Source organism: Hevea brasiliensis, chromosome 7, assembly GCF_030052815.1.
Source record: "Hevea brasiliensis isolate MT/VB/25A 57/8 chromosome 7, ASM3005281v1, whole genome shotgun sequence".
Lineage (NCBI taxonomy): Eukaryota > Viridiplantae > Streptophyta > Magnoliopsida > Malpighiales > Euphorbiaceae > Hevea > Hevea brasiliensis.
The window spans coordinates 19,652,089-19,676,413 of NC_079499.1; the positions used below are offsets into that span (position 1 = coordinate 19,652,089).

The 24,325-nt window shown below is 29.8% G+C and overlaps 1 protein-coding gene across 5 annotated transcripts; it reads left to right on the plus strand.

The window, feature by feature from the left end:
- Positions 1 to 1,407: 1,407 nt before the first annotated feature.
- On the plus strand, positions 1,408 to 24,316 carry LOC110641019 (proline-rich receptor-like protein kinase PERK15). Of its 5 annotated transcripts, none has more exons than XM_058150050.1 (15): positions 1,408 to 1,784; positions 1,916 to 2,257; positions 2,406 to 2,489; positions 2,618 to 2,682; positions 2,896 to 2,978; positions 4,171 to 4,300; positions 11,641 to 11,802; positions 13,297 to 13,351; positions 13,858 to 14,226; positions 14,406 to 14,492; positions 14,589 to 14,659; positions 18,676 to 18,761; positions 18,872 to 19,016; positions 23,737 to 23,898; positions 24,054 to 24,316. In XM_058150050.1, exons 1-15 carry the CDS (start codon positions 1,748 to 1,750, stop codon positions 24,150 to 24,152), a joined length of 1,977 nt encoding a protein of 658 aa, XP_058006033.1. In that variant the 5' UTR covers positions 1,408 to 1,747; the 3' UTR covers positions 24,153 to 24,316. The 5 variants fall into 5 exon arrangements, 3 of the variants coding, with proteins under 3 accessions (XP_058006033.1, XP_021648301.2, XP_021648303.2); XR_002492211.2 differs by lacking the exons at positions 23,737 to 23,898; positions 24,054 to 24,316 and adding exons at positions 22,190 to 22,462; positions 22,578 to 23,640 and having other exon boundaries at positions 1,441 to 1,784; XR_002492212.2 differs by lacking the exons at positions 23,737 to 23,898; positions 24,054 to 24,316 and adding exons at positions 22,190 to 22,393; positions 22,578 to 23,640 and having other exon boundaries at positions 1,441 to 1,784.
- Positions 24,317 to 24,325: the final 9 nt, after the last annotated feature.

Genomic DNA, 24,325 nt, shown 5'->3' on the forward strand with positions numbered 1-24,325 from the left:
GTACGAATTTAAACAAAATTAATTATTATATTTTAATTTTTAATTATTATTAATATTATTTAAAATATTTAAAAGAGAGTAAATTAATTTTTTAAATAAAATTTAATTTATAATTTTTCAATTTTCTATTGAACACAATTTTTTTTAATACTACTCTGAGCAGAATGAACTATGAAGGTGGACGCTTCGTTTTTATGAGTATATATAATTATTTAATTAATATTTATGCTTCTAATTAAAAATGGAGTAGGTGGATGACGGTGACTTCTAGAGTGTCTTGGAGTTAGAATGACTCCAACCTTTTGTTTGGATTGAGTATTTGGAGTACTCGAATCTTATTAATTTTGTTAAAGAAAATTTTATTAGTAATATACAATCATATTTTGAGATACGTTTAAATTTAAAAAATAATATTTATATTAATTTCAGTTTAAATTCAGTTGTATGCTTCAATATTAATTATTTAAATTTATTTATATAAATAATTAATTAAATATAACAATATATATATACATGTATATTTTAAATAGATAAAATTTAAATGTTTTATAAAATTATTAGTATTTTAGTTTGACTATTAATTAAATATATAAAGTTAAATAGATTCAAATATTATTTGAATAATAATTAGGTTGGAGATTAATTTTAATTAAATTTAGAACTGATTAGAATATTGAAAATACTAATTGAATTAAGGTTGAAAAATTATAAAAGGAAAGAAAATAAACTCATTTTTCTTTCATATTATTCTCTCCATTTTTAAAGTTTCATTTATTCTGTGAAAAATATTTTCTTAAAAAAATTTTCTGCATGTTCTAACATTTGAGTTGCTTAGAAAAATAAGTTAAAATAAAATATTTTTTTTAATCAAAAGAAAAATTAAGTTATTTTGAAATTTTTTTTTAAATGAGAAAGTTATTTTATGAATTTTAATAATTTTAATAATTATGAAAATATTTATACGTGAATAATATAAATACATAATATTAATTTTATATTATAATAATAGAAAATATTTTTATATGAAAATTATTTTCATAAAAAATAACTTTTATATTTTTTATATATAAATTATTTTTCACAAAAAGAGATTAATTGAGAGAAAATTTTAATATTAAGCTTAAAATTATTTATTTATCCTTTATATTTTAAATTTTATTCAGAAATATGGAGAATATAATTGTAAATTCATAAAATATTTTCTTTCCTTCCAACACTTTATTCCCTTCCCAAACAAGCCTTTTGTTATCCTCCCATTGAAATAAAAAAGAGAGATGACAAAGAGAAAACTTCAATTATTTTTCTTTTTTATGTTCTTTCCTTCCGGCTGCGGGTTACCAAACAAAGTGCAAAAGCTTGATAAAAAAAAAAAACAAAAAAAGGTGCAAAAGCTACTAAAGCTGAAACACAAAATAATGAGGGTAAAGTAGAGATTATACTAAAAATAATAAAACCGGGTCTTTCAATCCCCTGCCATTAGTTTTTTTCTTTTATTTTTTTCCCTTAATCACCTGTCATTTGTCAATCCCTAATTGCGCATTGCCAATCCATCTTATTTTTAATTAGAATTCCTATCGTGTTGAGGACATACCCTTTTTGAAATCCCTATCTGTCTCTCTAAGTCTTTTCCATCTTTTTTCACAGCCATCATCAAGCAAAAGAGAAATTCGAGCAAGAAAATTGCCTAACTCTGCAACTCGCTCCCTCTCTTACAGCATAGGTGTTAGTTGGGACTCTGCAACTCTTGATGGCTTCCTGCTCTGGAAAGAGCGCTGACACCAGAGGTATTTTTTTTATGAAGTTTTTCTGATGTGAATGGGTTATGTGAACATAGAATTTGTTTGGAGGTTTAGAGGTTAGAGACAAGAAATCTGTACTATTTCTCACGCTTTTCTTTCTCTTTTGATTTGCTCAGATGGTGGATCTACTTTACAAGAACCAAATCCACCTGTTTTGAGGAAATATACTTATGAGGAACTATCAAAGGCGACTCATTATTTCTCCAACAGTAATAGGCTTGGCTCAGGTGGTTTTGGTGATGTCTTCAAGGGATCACTAGATGGTAAAGTCGTTGCTATCAAGAAACTTAAATATAAAAAGGATGGAGAGCCACAACATAAATTAGATGAGATCGAGTACCTTAAAAGAGTGAGTCACCGAAATCTTGTTAAGTTGATTGGCTACTGCGATGAAGGCGCAGATAAATTGCTTGTCTTAGAGTTTGTTCCCAATAAGACCTTGAGACATCATTTAGACGGTGAGTCCTTTTTTCGCCCTTATATACATAGATAAAATTATATTGGAGCTATATATATATATATATATATATATATATATATATATATATATATATATATATATATTTGTTAGCTATAGTTATTGAGCTGAGTTTGTAATTTAAACAGGAAAAGAGAATGTATTAGAGTGGTCAATGAGAATGAAAATCGCCATAAAATCTGCATATGGATTGCAATATCTGCATGAAAACTGTGAGTAATTCACTGCTTTTTAGGCTATAATTAGTTATTCAGCTTGATGTTTTTTTGTTTTTTTTTTAAATTTATGCGTTATTAATAAATTTCTTCTTATAATTTTACTCTGCATATATATTTTTCAGGTAAAATTATACATCAAGATATTAAGGCAGATAATATACTTCTCGACAATAAATTTGAGCCAAAGGTAAATTAATTTGATAACAAATAAAATTTTAACAATTAAACATTGAGTTAAATATCAAAATTTTCTTTTTAGAAAATATTGAAAAAAACTCATGAAATCCTGAATTTGATATTTGGATGTAAGTTAACATTATTATGTATGGTACTTTATAATATTAAATTATATGGTTAAATAAATCTACTAATCTACTTAATCAATATGTTTTTCTTTCAGGTTACAGATTTTTCGCTTGCCAAGTTTTTGCCAAATATTGGTAATGTTAGCCATATCACCAGTCTATTCAAGGGAGCTAACGTGTAAGATATTTTTCTCTTGTTAAGGATGTGGTCGAGTATAATTGCATGGCTATTCAGCTCATATTTATTCTCAATTAATTGATTATGAATAATTAAGTTATATATGAATAAATTATATACAATGTTAATAAATTATAAAGAGTTAAATAGTACAAATGATTTCTTAAAAAAATTATATATACCACATTAATTTTACCTATAAACCCAAATCCAAGTCAATTGATCTTCCTTTGACATCCAAGCTAGATGTGTTAAGTTAAAAAACTTGGTGGTCAATTACAAATCAAACCAAGAAGACAACCATTAAATAAAAAAAAAAGCAACCATAAGGAATGGGTCCTCCCATATCAACTAAGTAGAATTCACCTGGACAAAACTTCTGAAAAAGCAACCAACTTAACATTTATCTTAAATCCATAATACAATTGACAATTCCTCCCATAACACCAAACTCAAAAGCTTTAAGATTCAACGCACCAATCAAAATACAACAACAACTCAACAATCCAAATTAAAAAAAGTCAGCAACCAATCAACCTGTTTCATGGAACATAGTCATAGCACAAAGAAAGAGAGTCCAATAGATGAAACGCACAAACAAAATAACTAAAATATGGTAAAATACATATTACAACAACTTACAAAAACGAAAACTAGAAGATAAAGAGAATTCTATAAAAATCATTTAAAGGCACGCAAAATGAAACATTTAACTATAGGAAAAATGACACTTGACAGACTTTCGATGGAACAGGCAATTTGCCTGCAAATGGAAGCATTATAATTATTAATTTAATTGCTAAGATTTTTTGGTCCTATCATTCAATGAGTTTTAGATAATAATTAATAAAAATTATAATTTTTCAATAATTTGGCTAATTATCTTTATGAGTTGAGTTTGAGTTCACGAGCTTAATAAATAAGTTGAGTCCATAAGCTTAATAAATGAGCTGAGTTTGCGAGCTTGATAAACAAGCTAAATGCAAGTTGAGTTCGAGCCTAATCAAATTTAGATGAGTCAAGTTTTAGCTTTAAATTCAAACTCGAGCTCAGTAAAAATTTATCAAGCTAAGCTTAAGCTCTTCAAAGCTCAACTATTTTACATGTGAGAGGACATCGATTTTGAGTCCTTCTATGTTGATCTTCAATTTTTGAAGGAAAAAAAAATCCTAACTCTATTTTTTCTTTGCAGTTATGCAGATCCAGAGTATGGAATACAAAAAGTCTCTGAGAAGTCAGATATCTATTCCTATGGCATTGTTCTTCTAGAGCTAATTACTGGAAAAAAAGCTTTAAGTAAAAGTGATAATATTGCTAATTGGGTATGACACTAATCCATAATAGTGCAATTTTAATATATCAACTAATCGTTCATTGAATTTTATAAGATTTAAATTGAGCAATAAAAAATATATATATTTTTTAGCTTAGGTAACATAAGCCAGTAATATAAAGATTGTTAGATTTATGACTCAAAATCTTAGTGGGTTTTGGAAGATGCCTTTTCTTGATTTAAGTGGGATGAATATTTCTTAATAGGAAGGAGGATTATTTCTTATGTGGAGTAGTATTATTTATTATGTTATTCATAAATTTGAGTGGTATTCCTATTTAGATTATGATTTTAGAAGCTAATGCTATAAATAGGAGTATCGTGGAAATGTTATTTAACTTTCTGTTCGTAGAAAGAGGCTTTTGCCCATTGATAAGCAGAGTACTTAAAGTTAAGAGGAAGGGACTATTTTCCTTTGTTGATAGGGCTATTGACCATGTAGTTGAAGACATCTATGAAAGTGGAAAAGAATAAGAAGAATAGAGAAATATTGTTTGGAATACTAAGCTTGATTATTCCCTCAAGCTAGTTGGGATTTATATAGCTATACAGTCAGTTACAAAATAAGAATGTATACCTAAACAGGAATATACAGATTCTAGGCTATTTTACAGATCCTAATAATATCACATAATTATAGCAGACTAATTAGGCAAGAATAAGGGCAAGAATCTCAGCACTCTCTCTCAAACTGGAGAGTACATGTCATATGCCCCAAGCTTGTTATAAATGTATTCAATTTGATGACCTCTAAGGAATTTAGTAAGTATGTCTGCTAGTTGGTCATTTGAATTGGCAAAGTTGGTAGCAATACATCCTAACTCAATCTTCTGTCTAATGAAGTGGCAATCCACCTCTATATGTTTCTTTCTTTCATGAAAAACCAGATTACAGACGATATGAAGGGCAGCTTGATTGTCACATATCAACTTCATTTAACTAATTTCCCCATTCTTAAATTTTTGAAGGAGTTGCTTCATCCGTACAAGTTCACATGATGCTAAGGTCATGGCTTGATACTTGGCTTTTGCACTTGATCTAGCAATCACATCTTGCTTTTTACTCTTTCAAGATACTAAATTTCTTTAAATCATAATACAATATCTTGAAATGCACCACCTATTTTAAAGGGAACCTGCCCAATCTATATCTGAATGACCAACAATTTGCGAATGATCACCCTTGTCTTCATGCAACAAATCTTGCCCTGGAGCTCCTTTGATGTACCTGAGAATGCGTATAACTGCATCCTAGTGACTACTACATAGTGTCTAGAGAAATTGACTAACCAAACTCACAGGAAAGGAAATGTCTGGATGTGTAATTGTGAGATAGTTGAGTTTATCAACTAACCTTCAATATCTACCAATGTCTTCCGATGGCTCCCTTTTCCAGGAACAAGTTTGATATTTGGATCCATAGGAGTATCCGCATGTCTATAGTTTAACATGCTAGTCTCTTCTAGGATATCCAAAACATATTTTCTTTGAGAATTAGCAATACTTATCTTGTACTGTGCCATCTCAGTTTTCAAAAAATACTTCAACTTCCCTAGATCTTTAGTCTGTAAGTGATTGAATGAGTGTCATTTGAGTTGAGAGATCCCAACTTGATCATTTTCTATAATAACAATGTCATCAACATAAATCACTGGATAAATACATATATCATGGCGATCATGTTGGAAAAATACTGAATGGTTAGCTTCACTCCGAGACATCATAAATTGTTGGGATAAATTTTGACAACTGTTCCTGAACTTATTTAGTTGTAACATTACAGTCCCTCATTTTAAAAATGTAACATAAAACCCTATCAACTTTCAAATTTTGCACAGTAAAATCCCTCTAACCTCTAATTACTAGTTTTTCAATCAGCGTCACCTGGACAGTTCCAGCGTGGAGTTTAGTCAGTATTTCTCTTCTCTCTCAAGCCATGTGTAAATTGAGTCTTTTTTTTCTCTATAGACAGAATAATTTTTCATGTGTAAAGAGAATAATTTTACACTTTGCATAAGAGAGGAGAGAGAAATGTTGACTAAGTACCATGCGGGAGCTATTCACATAAGTTTCTAACTGAAAAATCAGTAATTGAAAGTCAAAGGGATTTTACTGTGCAAAATTTGAAAGTTTGGAGGGTTTTATGTTACATTTTAAAGTTAAAGGACTGCAGTGTTACAACTATATAAGTTCAGGGACAGTTGTTGAAATTTATTCTAAATTTTTGGACTACAACATTGAACTACCCAAATTATTCTCTTGGAGATTGATTTAGGGAGATGTTTTAAAGATGGTTACACTTGTAGATACAAAATATTTGTTTGTAGTTGGATCATATTCATAGCATTTGTAACCTTTTTGAAGTCATGACTAAAACGACACTTTTAATTGATTTGGGGTGAAGTTTGTTTTTTTCGGGAGTATGATCATGAACAAAGTAGACACATCCAAACACACGCCGGGACGATGGGAGTTTTGTTTTGGAAACAAAAAGGAATGGGGGCTTTGATGTTACAAAAACAGAAGAAGGCATTTGGTTAATCAAGTAACAAGCAGTAAGTACAACATCTCCTTAGAAATGAAGAGTAACGTTATGATGTATGAGTAAGATTTAGGCAGTTTTAATTAAATGCCGATTTTTGCATTTGACAATCCCATTCTGTTGTGTGGGGTATGTGCACAAGAAATTTAGCGAGTAATGCCCTGAGAAGACAAAAAGTGAGCAAAGGGAGCACATGGATATTTTGTATTATCACTTCGTAAAATTTTAATTGAAACACTAAATTGATTACGAATTTCAGCACAGAAACTTTGAAATTCTTCATTAAGAATAACAAAGTGCAGCGGGAATTATCATCAATAAACGTAATAAAATAATGAAATTCCAAAGTTATATTAACATGACTTGGACCCCAAATATCTGAATGAACAATACTCAACTCAACTAAACCTTTATCCCAAAAATTTGGGGTCGGCTATATGGATTCTCTTTCTCTACTCTAAACGATTTTGGGTTAAATCCTTGGAAATGTGTAATGCTTCTAGGTCATGTTGTACTACTCTCCTCTAATTCAGTTTAAGTCTACTCTTCTTTTCTTTCTATCCTCTAACCTAATATGCTCTACTTGTCTAACTGGAGCCTCCATATGTCTACGCTTCACATAACCAAACCACCTCAATCTCCCTTCTCTCAATTTATCCTCAATTGGCATCACTCCTACATTTTCTCTAATACTCTCATTATAGATTTTATCTAGTCTAGTATGGTCACTCATCCAACTTAACATTCTCATCTCTGCAACTCTTATCTTAGACATATATGATTCTTTCAGCGCTCAACACTCACTACAATATAATATGGCAGGTCGTATGGCTGTACGATAAAATTTTTCTTTCAACTTATTGAGAATCTTGCGATCACATAAAACTCCCGTGACACGTCTCCACTTCAACCATCTGGCTTTAATTCTATGACTGACATCCTCCTTACATCTCCCATCTACTTGAAGGACTTAGCCGAGATATTTAAAGTGATTACTTTGGGACAGTACCACTCCATCCAAACTAACTCCTTCCCTATCACCATTTCGGCTTCACTGAACTTGCAATGCATGTATTCTGTTTTTGTTCTACTTAACTTAAAGCCCTTTAACCATAGTTATTGAAGGCTTAAGGCGCACTAAGGCGCCAAGGAATCTTGGAGCCTAGGCGCAAGGCGCAAGGCTCAGGCGCGGGCCTGAGTGAGGTGAGGCGCAAAAGTAAAAAATTTAAAAAGTTCATAAAAATCAAATAAATGTGATGCTTTTCTTTTTTTTCCTTTAGCATATATCTTGAATTAGGTTTGCTGGTTTGAGTTTAAGTGGTTGTCCTTTTTGCTAATGAATGTGCTCGCTAAAGATAGAAATAAAGAAAGCATGCCTTTCTAGAACCTTGTGCCTGGAATAAAAGCGCACACCTAGGTGCATAAGGCGCTAGGGTTCGAGCCTGGTGAGCCTTGAGCCTGAGGCGCGCCTTTAATAACTATGCCTTTAACTCTAGAGTACTTATTCAAAGCTGTAGCTTTCTATTGACTTCTTCTCGTGTCTCATCTATCAAAACTATATCATCCGCAAACATCATGCACTAAGGGATACTCTCTTGTATATGTTTTGTCAATTCGTCTAAAATTAATATAAAAAGGTAAGGGCTTACAGCTGAATCTTGGTGTAATTCAATTAAGATAGGAAAATCTCTTGTGTCCCTTCCCACTGTGCGCACAATAGTAGTTGCTCCTTCATACATATCTTTCAACACTTGTATGTATCTAATAGATACCCTCTTTTATTCTAACACTCTCCATAAGAAATCTCTTAAAACACTATCATAAGCCTTCTCCAAATCGATAAAAATCATGTGTAGATCTTTCTTCACATCTCTATATTCATCCGTCAAGCTTTTAATAAGAAATATCGCTTCCATAGTTGAACGACCGGGCTTGAAGCCAAATTGATTGGGAGAGATAGAAGTATTATGACGTAGTCGATATTCCACAACTCTTTCTCATAACTTCATAGCATGGCTGATGAGTTTAATTTCCCTATAGTTTGAGCAACTCTGTATGTCTTCTTTATTTTTTAAAAATAGGTACTAAAATACTCCTTCATTCATCAGGCATTTTCTTTGAGTTTAGAATCTTATTAAACAATTTAGTTAATCATACCACTCCCATATCTTCCAAATACTTCCACACTTCAATTGGTATTCCATCGGGTCCACAGGCTTTACCCACTTTCATTCTCTTAAGTGCTTTCTTTACTTCTAAAGATCTAATCTTTCTAGTATAATTCACATTCTTTTTTATTGCTCTGTAGTCTATATTCACGCTATTACCATTTTGACTATTATTAAAGAGATCATCAAAAAATATCTCCATCTTTCTTTAATGTCCTCATCTTTTACCAACACTTTTCCTTCTTTATCCTTAATGCATTTAACTTGATTGAGATCTTGACATTTCTTTTCTTTCCTCCTTGCTAATCTATAAATATCTTTCTCCCCTTCTTTAGTTTCAAGTTTCTCATGTAACTTTTCAAAGGCTTGCTCTCTTGCTTGACTAATTGCCTTTTTTGCCTCTTTCTTTGCTATCTTGTACTATTTATATGCTTCATTATTATCACACTTAGGTAATTTCTTATGCTATTCCCTCTTTCTCTTCACTGCTTTTTGTACTTTCTCATTCCACCACCATCTTTCTTTTGAGGGTAGTTCATGTCCTCTAGACTCTCCATGTACTTTTCTAGCTACTTTTCTAATCTTTGATGCCATCTGTATCCACATACCATTAACCTCCATATTCAGCTTCCATGCTTCGGATTCGAGAAGCTCATTTTTGAACTTCACTTGCTTTGCTCCTTTGAACTCCCACCACTTTGTTCGAGCTACACTATTTCTTCTAACCTTACTTGAATTATTCCTAAACTTGACATCCAATACCACTAACTGATGTTGACTTGTTAAAGCTTCTCCCGGAATGACCTTGCAATCCTTGTATAGAGTTCTATTTGTCTTCCTAGTTAAGAGGAAGTCAATTTGGCTTCTATGTTGCCCACTTTTGAAAGTCGTTACATGTGACTCTCTTTTTATAAAGTAGGTATTTGCTAGTATTAGGTCGTATGCCATAGCAAAATCCAGGATGCTTTTTACCTTCTCATTTTGGCCGCCAAAACCAAAACCTCTTTGAATATTCTCATAACCTTGCCTATTACTTTCTACATATTCATTTAAATCTCCACTGATGAAAAACGTTCTCTTTATTTGGTATGCTTTGCATTAGATCATCCATATCTTCCCAAAAACTTTGTTTACTTTCACTATCTAGTCCTATTTGTGGGGCATAAGTACTAACTACATTTATTGTTTCTCTTTCTAGTACTAGCTTTACTAGTATATTTCTATCTCCTACTCTTTTCACATCTATTACAGCATCTTTCAATGTCCTGTCTATGATTATGTCCACTCCGTTCTTGTTTTTCTCCTTTCTGGTAAACCATAGTTTATACGCTGAATTACCCACTTCCTTGCTTTTCTCTCCTACCCATTTAGTCTCCTGAATGCAAACAATATTCACTCTTCTTTTTTCCAAGGTTTCCACAAGCTAAATATCTGAATGAACAATATTAAACATAAAAGTAGACCTATTGTTGACTTGCTTGGGAAAAGAAGCATGTAGTTGTTTCCTAAGTAGACATGTCTCACATTCTGAAGAAGACTATGTAGAAAGATTTGGAACTATTTTCTGTAGCTTGGCAAGACTCGAATGACCTAGACGACTGAATGAGATCAGTAGAAGTGGTGGAAGCAAAAGTAACTGGAGACTTTGGAGTTGAGAGATGGTACAATCCTTGTGACTCATTTCCTATTCCAATTATCTTCCTTGTACTCCGGTTCTGCACAATAACAGATTAGCAATAATCAATTTGCTAATGGAAATCAGATTATTTTGGCATTCAGGAGCAAATAATGCTGAAATTAAAGAAATAGAAAGAATAGGATTTACTTCTCCCATTCCTTTAACCACAGTTTGTGAAACATTAGCTAAAGTGACTTTAGAGGGTGTTGAAGGAGAAACAAGAGTGGAGAACAGGTTGTTATTACTAGATATGTGATTAGAGGCACCTTAGTTTAGGATCCATGGACTAATGGGTGTAATGAGTGAAGACTTGGTTAGACAAACAGGGGAATTACCAAAGTGAGAAATGCTGGATGAAGAGGACTGCTATTTTGTTGCTTGATACTGCAAATATTCCATGTATTCTACGCCAGTTAAACTTTTTTATTCAGCATCTAAAATGATTTATTTATTTTATTTTTTATTTTTTTGCAAATAGAGTCTAAGAGGAGAAATGGGACAATATTTTGTAAGAGATACAGAGCAAAAAGAAACTTTTGGAGCATAAATATTCACATAAAAGACGTAAATGGAGGCTTTGATGTGATATAAAAATCACTCTATTCAATTTAAAGATATATGATAAGGTCTAAATTCTATGTTAATTTTTTTTGTTTGCATATAAAATCTTTAATTCTAATATATATAAAAAATATAAAATTATATCTCTTAGTTTTTCAAATCTATGATTTAATAATTAAGAGAAATATGCTAGATTGCTTGGATAATCGTTTGATTTATTCCAAAAGAAGCCTTTTAAAATCTATGGAAATTTTCAAATCCTTCAATCCATAAATTTCCTTTGCACTAAACGTCATAAGGAAAAAAATAGCAATGGTGATAGAAAATTAAAGTTTATTTTTTATTAGTATATAACTAATAATTGTATTTATCTATATTTAGGCAAAATCTAGAATTGAAGAAGCGTTGAACAATAAAAAATACATGGATTTTGTTGATTTCAAATTGCATGGGGCTTACGATGAAAGACAAATGCAAAGAATGATTTCTTGTGCTGCAGCTTGTGTATATGAACCTTCAAACTCTCGACCAGACATGAAACAGGTGAAAATCTTTGTGTAATTTATGAAAATGGTTTTGATGTTTGACCAAGTCAAATAAAATGTCATTCACTGAATATATAAATTGTCCCATATACTTTCAGGAAAAAACGTATGACACTCAAATTTTTATTTTGATTTAGTAGACAATTCAATTTTCATTTTTAAATATATTAAATATAAATTTATTTGATTAACATATTACATAAATACCCTTATAAAAGGACAAATGAAACTTGTTATAAAAATGCAAACATAGTCTTTTAATAATGTTATTATGTTCTGAATATGTATTGTTGTTTAAAAGCAGGAAAGAGGTAAGAGTAAACCATTGCCAATACCCTGAGAGATGCTATAAAAATGCCATATATATATATATATATATATATATATATATATATGTTGTCATTAGTTTTTTGGTATTTTAATATTATAGAATGTAGTTTTTTACTTTTATGAGTTATTTTCTTCTTTTTTAGCTTTTTATACATTTTACATTAGTGAGAGTAACTTTACATTATTATTATTATTATTATTATTATTATTAGAAATGAGGTGATATTCATACTTGAGATTGCTTAAAAAGAAGTGATTTTTATATGGTGTGTACAAATTTCAATTACCAAATATATGGATTACTGTGGAAATTTCTAGCAAGTTGTTTATTCTTGCCCATACCTAGTAGGAGAGGAACTTGTGTGACATAATCTTTTTGTCTAAATTTGAATTTAATTATTGTTAATAATTGCCTACAATTGAATTGAATGTTGAACCCCTAAATTAAAGTTTTAATTCTCAAACTGCCCTTAGCGAGAACAATGGATAAAAAGGAAATTTTCTCTCACTCTGTCTCATCTGATTGGATCTAATTCCAAGCTTTCAAATCGCAAAAGCCATCCAAATTCTGATGGCTCTACTTCTTTCAGTGTCTCAAACTCAAAATATCCCTAAAACTTTTTCAATTCTAAGCTTATCAACTGTCCTATAAATCCAAGTTTTTAGGTCCAAGCCAATCTTTTGGATAAAATGAAAGACTAGGTACAAAAAATATTGAGCAATGACAAAATTGGTGAGAGTAAAAAGATAGGAATGGGTCTAAGAAAAATGCTAGTGAATCAAAGGTATCATCTTCCCTTGATTTTAATGATTTCTCACTTTAAAATAGCAAAATGATGAATTACACATAGTGACAAAGCATCATCTATACAAATCATCTATCTTGTCATCTTTCCATTCTTTTCACTTGATAGCCTCTCTCTTTTAGCTTCCCATTGCCCTATACATACAATTATCCATGGCAAACTTATAATTTGACACTGTATGTACAATTTTTTTGGTAAAAAAGTCATATCTTCTTGCATCATGATTTTTTCCCCTACTTGGTTAAAGTTCAAACACATAACTTTACAATCTTAAAAGATATTTATTTTATTAATTGAGTTGCATGATAGTCATATATGTGTGTGGCGTCTCTTTTTAACAATGCCATTCCATGCAGATAATTGAAATTCTTGAAGGAACTATACCTATGGAGGGGACAATATCTCTTCACGGTATGTACTATATATAAAATTCCATTTCTTAAGGCAACAATGAGATACCTTTTTTTTTTTAATAAATTAAAGTTTATAAATCAAAATAAAATAGTTTGTAATCTTTTTGTCCTAAATAAATTGTAGTCTAATGAAAATTGAGTGCATCTAAAGTTTGTTCACCACCACATAATTTACCGTATCTATTCAACAGATGACTAATAATCATGATCCACAGCTCCACTAGTCTAGTCCAATCCAAATTTATTATTTATATTTTAAAATTTTTTTTATATAAATATTTATTTGAATAATAATTTTTATATTAAATTTGTATTAAAATATTTTATTTTATTGTAGGAGTTGGATGGAGCTTAGATAAATTTTTGATATTTAATCTAACATTAATTTGATTTGATTAACTTGACCATTCTAATGGATCAAGTCTAAATTAACCATAAAAATTTCATCATTATTGCTAAAATTCAACTATTTGAGCTTTTTTCTGTTCTCCTTGACATCTATAGGGGCCGCTCTTATTGATCTACAATCTGCACTTGGCATTGAGAGCCTACAAATTAGTTCGCCAGTAATTTTTACTTATCAAGAACTAGCAAAGGCAACAAATCATTTCTCTAACAACAATTTGCTTGGTGAGGGTGGTTTTGGTATGGTATATAAGGGCTCTCTCGGAAATAATGGGATCGTTGCAATTAAGAAGCTTAAATATCTAGGTGAAGAATTGCGCACAAGTGAATTTGAGGAGGAGATCAAGACCATTAGCCGCATCTATTATCGACATCTTGTTAAGCTGATTGGATACTGCAATGAAGGAATCAATAGATTGCTTGTTTATGAGCTTGCTCCCAACAAATCCTTGCGATTTCATTTACAGAGTGAGCTTTTACCCATATCTAACTTGTAACAAAAAAAGTATATGCCATGCACACACACATATATGATTGATAATCATGTGGAGTAGATTAATTAGGGTTGTTAAAACCCTAACACTCTCTCGCCTTTATATGTATCCAATATATATATAAAATCATGTGTAAGATATCATTAATCACAGGAAATATCAGGAAGACTATGAATTGGTCAACCAGAGTGAGAATCGCCATGGGTGTCGCGAAAGGATTGGCCTATTTGCATGAATGGTGTGAGTATTTAGCTACATAATAAGTTAAATTCTGTTTTCATGTTTAAACAATTGATCACTTACTTTCATTTTACTTCTGTGATATATGTATTTTAGGTCAGCCTAAGATCATACATGGAAATATTAAAGTGGATAACATTCTTCTTACTAATAGCTTTGAACCAAAGGTAAGATTTATGAGGAATAAAACTTTATGTATGCTCTTATAATTTTTGTTAATCTCTATATCTGTAGATGTAGTTTTTTCTTTAACATCTCCCAAATTATTGGAATTTTTTTTTATAATTTTATCTTGTATAATCCCTAGAAAACGTTCATGATCTACCTTTTAAGGTTTGAAGTAGAGTCCTTGAAATAGAAAAGGGGGTAATTATTAGATATTATTTATTATTGAGCTGAGATAACCCAATTTTTTCAGTTTAAAATTTGAATAGAGCTCAGCTAATTGCAACCTTAAGGTTGATTTATTTTCTTCACGAAACCTAGCCTTAGTCTAGATAAAGAATGAGCACAATAGAATGATGCTATTATGCATTAATTTTGTTTCAGACTTTCAGATGAAGGATAATGTGAATGTTTATAAACACTAAACACATATCTCTAACATATGTATGCAACTTTTGAAACCATTCTTGAATCTCTTGTTTTTCTCTTATTCTCTTTGCATTTGGCTCTCCTCTCTTTGTGCTTTTTGGTTTCTTAATTTGATTTGATCCTTTGGTTAGATTTGGTTTGTCTCCATGAATTATCTGCTCTATTTCGCTTTTCAAAGTTTGGGTTATTTGTTATGAGCTTTTGGTCTTTCAATATGTATCTTATTTTTGTAAAGGAGGCTGCTACTCTTTAGGCTTGGGTGTATTGGGTTGTGCCTTCTGGCATGGGTGTAGCTTGGAGCTCATCTACTCATTCCAAAATAATATTTCTAATAAATCCCCCATTGAATCTAAACTCTAATCTTTAAAATTTTAATTGGATTACGTAAATCAATTATGATTAAGGTAAATTATTTTTGAGTCTCTTTATTTTAACAAAACAAATTACGTAATTCATCTATTTTGAAAAATATACTATTTAATTTGTGCCATTATTATAAAGCAAATTTTTTTCCCAGCTCAATTATTTGGTCTCTTTAATTTGAATAATACAATTATTGAATTCCCAAAAATTTAAATTCATCAACTATTCAGTCCCCGTAATTCGAATAATGCAACTATTCTTTTAAAATAGTTCATTACGAAATAAAGGGACTGAATAGTATATTTTTCAAAACAAAGGTGCACATTGAATTCGAGTTTACTTTCAGCCAGACTTAGCTAGACACCTTCCCAAAAAAGAAAAAAAAATTCCAAAGCACATTGATCAACTTATACAACTTGGTGCAATCATAATTTATTTATTTTTTTGGTCACTTTTGGCATATTTTCGTAAATTAGATTCAATCGTGGCTAGGGGAGAGAATTGGGTCTGAAGACACGTATGTGGTAGCCAGGTCAGCATAAAATAATAATATTTAAATGTGGGGTCCATAGTAGTTAACTATGGTACTAATATAATGAAAAAACATTTGCATTTTGGCAAAACTAAAATGTTACTGTTCAATTTCCTTCCATTACAAAGCAAGCATTGACTATTTAAAGCTTTGTTTTAAATGCTCTCTGAACTTGTATGCATAAAGAAAGAAGAATCGAGTGGCAACTGGCAGTAAGGAGGGATTATTCAAGGGTTTCGATTGTGCTCAAAGGAAGAATAGAGATTGGTTCATCTGACATCAAAGCGTGCTTTGTGTTGTAGAGAGCTTTGTAGAATGGAAACGGAAAACGGACATGGAAAAACGACCTTTTCAAAAATATAGGAAACAAAAATGTGAGGAAAACGCTTGAATATAAGGGGTATATATACATATACTACAATATAATTTTAAATTTTACTATATATTTAATTTAATAATATCTTACTAATTTAACTTGGTAAATTAAATTTTATAAAGATATTTACATTTATTTTTAATTTATGTAAAATAGAATTTATAAAGAAAAACGTGTAAATGCAAAAGAATACTAAAAAAGCCCAGGCACACAAAGGAGTTAGGGGTGCGCCCAGCCATAAAAAGCCCAGAAACTGCTTTTTCTTTCCTTACCCACATGCGGACAGCAGCCATGAAACAAAGAAGAAGAAGAAGAAGAAAAAGACCAAGAAGAAGACTGTAGCCATGAAACGAAAGAAGAAGTGATGGACTTTTATTGGTGTGACATCTGTCATGCACTATTATATTATTTAAATGGGTTGAGTGACAGAGTTAACAAAAAACCTATCCCAATTAATTTTGAAACTGTAGCATTTCATGAAGTCCTAAATGGGCATCTTTTAAAGAAAGTAAAACGCAACACTTTAATGACTTGGGGTCTATTTGGTTTAGCTGCTGGATGCAGCTGATAACTGTTAGCTAATAGCTGATAGCTAATAGCTGATGATAACTGATTTTTGTTAAGTATTTGGTAAAATTATGTTTAACTATTTTTGTTAATATGTGAAATGACTAATAAGGGTATATATCATATAATTTATTTTATTATTATATAATTTATTTTATTATTAAAATGAATATAAAATTATAAATTTATTATATTATATTATATTATTATTATAATAAATATATAATTATTAATTAAAAATATTCTATCATTTATTATATTATTAAAATAAATATATAATTATTGATTTATTATATTACATAATTTATTTTATTATTGAAATAAGAAAATAATTAAATTCCTTGAAAAATAATTAAATAACTTTAAAAATGTAGTTATAAAATAATAAAGTAATTATCATTGTCGATAAAGAAAAAAATCTTGTAATTAAGTTTAAGTTTTTATATGTAAAAAAATGTATTTTTTTCATAATAAGTATTTTATATTTTATGTTATTAATGAAAAATATTTTAACAAAATTGCAGGATAGCTGATGAGAATTAGCTATAAAAATATAGTTGATACAAACTGCAGCTGATGGGTATCATATTAATTAACTATCAGTTATGTATTCTATTTTTTTAAGTTTACTAAACACTCTAGTTTACCTGTTTGAGTGTCTATCAGCCATCAGTTGCACCCAAAAGATGAACCAAACGCCCCTTTAAACTAAATTGAAAAGCTAATATATTTTATTAGTTTTCTTTTCATGTATTTTTTAATTTGAATTTTTATAAGTTAAAATAAATAAAAATGATTATTATATTGGATACATACTTATTTGTAGTAAGTTTATAGAATTACTTTAAGCTAGTTTACTGAGCTATTATTAAATTTAATATATAGTGAAAATTAAAATTATTTTACAATAGAAAAGTTAAAATTATTATTTTAATATTATATTTAATTGGAAAAATAAAATAAATATAATACATTTTAATGATAATTTTCTCAAAATCATGGTGGTGTAATAAATAAAAATAAGTAATGAAATGAATAACATGTTTCACATGTAATTATTGTTATAGTAATTCAATTTGTAGTGCTTATTTTTAATGAATTTATTTCATATTTATTTTTAATGGATTTTTTTTTAAAATTTTTGTGCCTCGCCTCACTTAGTGTGCGCCTGTGCATTGTGGCTTTGCTTCAGGACCCTTTGGTGCCGTGGTGCGCCTTGAGCCTTTAATAGCTATGCATAGAAGCCATAGCAAGAACCTTGGACTTAATTAACTATCCTTTGCGCAAGAACCCTAAGAACAAGAAGATTTTAATTTAGAATTTTGAAGAATTCTTTGTTTAAGAGAAGAAAATTGAACTATTGCATTTTGGTTTTGGCCAAAATGCAGACTTTTTTCATGATGTTAACATAGTATACTAATGGTTAACTATGTTTCATATTTAAATATTATTATTTTATGCTAACTTGGCTGTCACATGCGTGTCTCTAGACCCAATTCTTCTTGGCTACAATTGAGTCTAATTTGCAAAAATAGGGACAAAAAAAGGTTTTGGCCAAAATTGATGATTCGCGTAAAGTACTGGCCAAAATTGACCGTTAGGCCTAATTTAAATTAAATGTTATTTTGAAAGATATTATTAATAAGTGCGAACCCACTCTAAAACATAAAATTATTTAAATTAGACTTGGTTGTCCTTTAATTTTATGTTACATTACATAATAAATTTACTTATATCATTTTTTTTTAAAGATTTCAGATTATGGATTTGCCAAAGAGAATGAGGAGCTTTCAAATTCTTATATTCCTATTATCTATAATTCAAAAGGATCTTTGGGGTAAGATGTTTTCATTTGTTAGGTTTGCATGATTGCATCCCCCATATTTTCATTCTTTGGAGGATCTCTATTATTACTTTATTTCTTACACATTCTCTAATTGCATACAGTTATTTGGCTCCTGAGTATATCAATAGTAGGAAGCTTACTGATAAGTGCGATGTCTTTTCCTTCGGTATTATACTTCTGGAATTGATTACTGGGAAAAGAGCTATTAAGAATGAAGGCATTTTTCACAATAGATTGTCTATTTTGGTACGTATTTGTTTCTCTATCTACAATACTTTCTTTTTGCAGTTGTTAATGACAAAATGTATTGAATCATATGCCCATTAGGATTTTTTAGTCCAACCTCAAGTGAATTTCACCTGAATTCGCATGACTCAATGTGAAGATCCCTAAATAAGAAAAATTATATAATGAGGATATGATTTCATATAGGCATCTTATATAAAATTATAAATCAATAAAAGTGACCAATAAATAGGCAAGGTAATTGGAATTAAAAAAAGAAATAATTGTCATTGAGGAAAAAAAGGATAAGCGAGCGAATAATTTTATTTGCAAATACAAAATTGGATTGTTAGACCATAATGTTAAGATGTAAGAATTAGATGAATCAGAAAGAAAGAAAGGAAGAGAAAGGAAAGAACACAAAAGACTATATCTTTCTTCTTTATATATATATATATATATATATATATATATATATATATATATATATATATATGTATACACATTGACTTTCTGTAACACTCGCCCTTAATTTGGAGCATGAAATCTCATCAATTTTGACACGTAAAAAGTGAAGAAGTCTTGATTGTATAAGATCCATTATTAATGACATTATTTTATATAGGATGGCTATATGAAATTACTGCTTCAATATATATATATATATATATATATATATATATATTCTCCTAAATGACAACTAATTTTGCCTTTGTAGGAGCATACTCTCTTGAATAGTGAACTGGTAGAATGTTTATATTTTCTTTCAAAATGAGGAAAATTTTAGGATAGAAAATAAAATTAAGAAAAATTCATGAAAAGACCGAAAAGGACAATCTATGCACTATGGCCATAGACAATCATTTAAAAGAAGGAAAGGTTTTAGGATAGAAAGTAAAATTAAGAAAAATTAATGAAAAGACCGAAAAGAACCGTCTATGCGCCATGGCCATAGACAAGACAGTATTTATATGTAGCTTTATTCTAGAACAAATTGAGTTTATTGGTCTTCGTCTAGTTGTTGGAAATGCATATTTTGAAGCTTAAAATTTAAATTTTGGTGATATGAGAGAGAGAGGGGACTGGGGATAATTTTGAATTTGAATTGATTTTGAATAAAAAAAATGAATTTGTAAAAGAAATTAAGCATTAGAGATGTAATCATTAAATTTTCAAACAATCAGAATGAAATTAATTTTTGGCTAATCCTTAAGAAAAGTTTTGAAAAATACCTTAAATTTTATTTTCCAAAATAGAAATTATTTTACCTTGTTCTAGATAATTTCTTCTTGTGGCAGAAAAGGAAAAAATGGCAATTACTGAGGTAGTTAAAATTCTCTCTGACAACTAATGTCAAGGTTGTTAAACTCACTTTTTTAACCTAGAATCGATGAAGGGGATGTAAAATCTTAAGATTTCACAATTTACTTAAGATACCTTTAAAAAAAATATAATCATATTTATATAAGTACATAAATAATCTTTCATATATATATATATATAAGCATAAGAAGTTATAAAAAAAGCTTTGTAATTCAAATCATTTTAATTTTAAATGAAATATATTTTTTTTTGATAAGCAAAGAAATTTATTAAAAAGATAACTATAAGGCTTATCAGACAAAAAAATCTTAAATCTTAAACTTGTAGTCTTTTCACGATTATTGTCAAAACATTTTTTTTGTCTTATAGTCGAAACTTAATTAGTTGTCACAATTGCAATTAAAGTGAATAAATTGAATTTGAGAAAGTAATTATAAATTACAATTTGGTCCTTAAAGTTTTTTTTGATTAACGAAATAGTTCATTGATTTAAATGTTATATTTAAATTTTTTTATTTATAATATGAAATATATTTATAATATAAATTGTATTTTACATTTATTTTTAATTGAAATTTTATACTAAAAAGTTATTTTTATTGATAAATATGTTTTAATATAATAAACGATTGAAAAATTAAATAATAATAAAATAATTAAAAAATAATCACATTGTAATTTTTTTTTAAATTGTCAATTATGTAAAATGATCACATTATAATAAAACAACTTTTTTTTACTTGACAATAAAGTTCATTGATTTAAATTGTAAAATTTTTTTCTACTTGTCAATTATGTAAATTTCTTTTCTAGTCATCAGTTTATTGTCAAGTATATTAATTTTTCTAAACTGATGAGTAATTAATATGATTTTATAAAGATTAATTGTTATTTTTATTTATGAAATTGCAAACTTTTTTTTATAATTGATTGTATGGCCTATACTCGATCTGTAACTTTAATGATTTTATTATAATATGATTAATTTGCATAATTGACAACTGAAAAAAATTTTTACAGTGATTATTTTATGATTATTTTATTATTTTGTAATTTTCGAATTGCTTATTATCTTAAAATATATTTTAATGAAGAAAATTAATATTTTAGTATAAAATTTCAATTAAAATTAAATATAAATATATTTTGTATTTTATAAAATAACCAATGGATTATTTTGTCAATCAAATAAAACTTTAGGGACTATATTATAATTTAGGCTAACTATAAATATTTTCATCACCAAATATTCAATATGGTGATAATTAAAATTACCCGTACATATACATATATAAACATCATATTGAAAGTATAATTCAAAGTTTTCAACTTTGAAAAGATGTAAATACAAATAATAGAAATATTTGATGAATAATATATAGAAATTAGATCACATTTATCATAATCAAAATATATCAAAGTTGTTGAAAAAATAATATAAAAAATTACAATATATACATGATAATTGTAGCAGCACAAAATAATAGTTATTAGTATATTTAAAAACTTGAAAAATCTAGAAATGATGTTAAAATAAACAAATGACATTTATTTTGATAAACTAAAATGAAATATTTTAAATTATAAAATTTTAAATATATAAAATCGTAGAATCATAAACTCGTAAAATCGTGTTTTTTTTTCATCTGATTTTTGCTGTTTTACCTCAATTTTAGTATATTTTGATTTTACATACATTTTGATTCGTTTTGGTGATTTTAACTCGTATTCTTACGAATCAACTCGCGATTTTAGCAACTACAGCTAACGTTGTGTCCTATTTTTTAAGAAGTAGGGTTCGTCGTATCTGTTGATAAGCATTGGTTGGTGTGTAGTTTCTTTCGTTTTCTTTGTAGTGGTTCTAATGGCAGCGACTTCGACTATGGATGGCAATTTGGCTGAGGGAATTAATCTCCTGACGTTGGATGAAGAGGTGGCTGGTTTAGTTGTGGAAGAGGTGGAGGTAGTTGTGCAGGAGAAGGGTTTTTGTCTGGTAGGCAGGTTTTTGATGGAGAAGGGCATTAATTTCAATGCCATGAAGCAAACAATGGCAAATTTGTGGCATCCAGGGAAGGGTGAGTATTCGGGAGATTGGGGATTCTCTGTTTATGTTCCAATTTTTCCATGCTGTTGATGTGCAAAGGGTAATTGAAATGTCTCCTTGGATTTTTTATCAACATTTATTATTATTCCATCATTTGCAGCCCCATGAACAACCCCAGCAGGTCCCATTTCTTTTGTACTCTTATTTGGGTTCAGGTTCAGGAGGATTAGGGTTCATATCAAAGATCAGGTTCCCTTGAAGAGGAAGATGAAACTCAAACGGCCGAGTAGGGAGTGGGTTTGGTTCTCTTTTAGATATGAGAGCCTGCCCAGGTTTTGCTTTCTATATGGTTTGCTTGGCCATACGGAGGGATTTTGTCCCCTTCTTTTTGAAGCCCATGGTGAGCAGCTAGGGCGTAGATATGGGCTGGAGACGAGGGCGCTAACTCATTGGAATAATCAAATGATGGGGCAGCTGTGGTTGAGGTACGAATTGTCGGAGGTGGAAGATGTTGCAGTTGATCGGTACAGTATCCCGAAACATGTATAGTTGGAAAGAGGGGATTGTGGGGGTGGAGTTGCTTTAAAGGATAAGGGTGTTGGGTTTGAAAATCAGACATGCAAGTTACGTCTGAAACACAAGGGGTTTGTTTCTACTAGGCACTCTTGGTGATACGATTTCACATGATGGGATGCTTATTGTGGACCTAAAGTGACGTCATCATGAGATGTCTTCTGCTAAGGACCAAACTCTGGAAATGAGCATTGACCATGATGTTCCAGTTTTTGAAAATGCACTATCAGTGGGACCAGGACCTGTTGTGAATGCTTGTCAGCGTTGTTTATCTGGTCCAATGGATCCTCTTTTGGCGGAGGCCTTCTCGTTTAGAGAGGCAGTGGGCTGGTTTAAAGGCAAGGGCATATTGAATGTTGTGTTTGAATCGAATTGCTTGGGTTTTGGTTCAGTCGCTGCGAAGTTCTGTTGTTGATATTTCTTGTTTTGGATTGGTTGTGTCTGATTGTCAGTTGTTAAATGAGCTATCCCTTAGCTCTGTAGTGTTTGTGAAAAGGTCAGCGAATTCAGCTGCCCATTTGATTTCAAATTTTGAGTCTGATCGTAAAGAGTGCAGTCCTGTCCTTTTTCAGTAACTTATTTAGGTAATTGAGAAAGTTGAATAGTCAAGAGTGTAGTTGAATTTTAATTCAACTTTATATTTCTTTACAATCAACCGTAATGATTTATGATATTTAATTGAAATAAACAGTTATATTATCATTATCATTAAGCGAATAGGAGAATTATTCAAAGGTAATAGTTATAGCTATTAGCGTTATTTAAGGATAGTAACTAATATTTTTGTTTTCTAAATTTCAGGCAGTGCCTTTACTGAAACGAGCTTTGGACAAAGGCGATTATAATGACATTATTGATGCCGAATTACAAAATAAAGATAATAAAGATGAAATAATTAGAATGATTTATTGTGCTGCCTCTTGTGTGTATAAACCTGCAGATTATCGCCCAAGAATGAGCCAGGTGTGTAAAATCTAAGGGGATTGCATATTTACTTTACCGGTCTTATTTTATATTAAAACAAACAATTTGGTGTGATAACTAGTCTTCCCTGCCCATAGAAATTATTAATTTTATAGGTTTAAGTATTAACTCTATCATATTATTATTTGACGCAGATTGTTAAGGTCCTACAAGGGAATGCACCTGTGGAAAGCATATGGTTAAGCAATGACAGCAGTTTCCTTCACCATGGAGCACCGTATGCACCTATGTAAAACACTACCCAAGGTCTGCGGAGATGTTCCGTCTCTCAAAAATTCAACACTTTGTAATATTTTCTTTTGACTCTGGATTTATATAATAACTTTTCTTAATTTATTGCGATCACATGTTTCTGGTTTTATGCATTTCACAATGCAAGGTGATAAAATTTCCCCAACTTGATGAG

Coding starts and splice junctions, on each gene's coding strand:
- LOC110641019 (XM_058150050.1), top strand. CDS start 1,748: ATGGCTTCCTGCTCTGGAAAGAGCGCTGACACCAGAG. Junction 2,979..4,170: donor CTATTCAAGGGAGCTAACGT/GTAAGATATTTT, acceptor TTTTCTTTGCAG/TTATGCAGATCCAGAGTATG. Junction 19,017..23,736: donor ACAATAGATTGTCTATTTTG/GTACGTATTTGT, acceptor TCTAAATTTCAG/GCAGTGCCTTTACTGAAACG.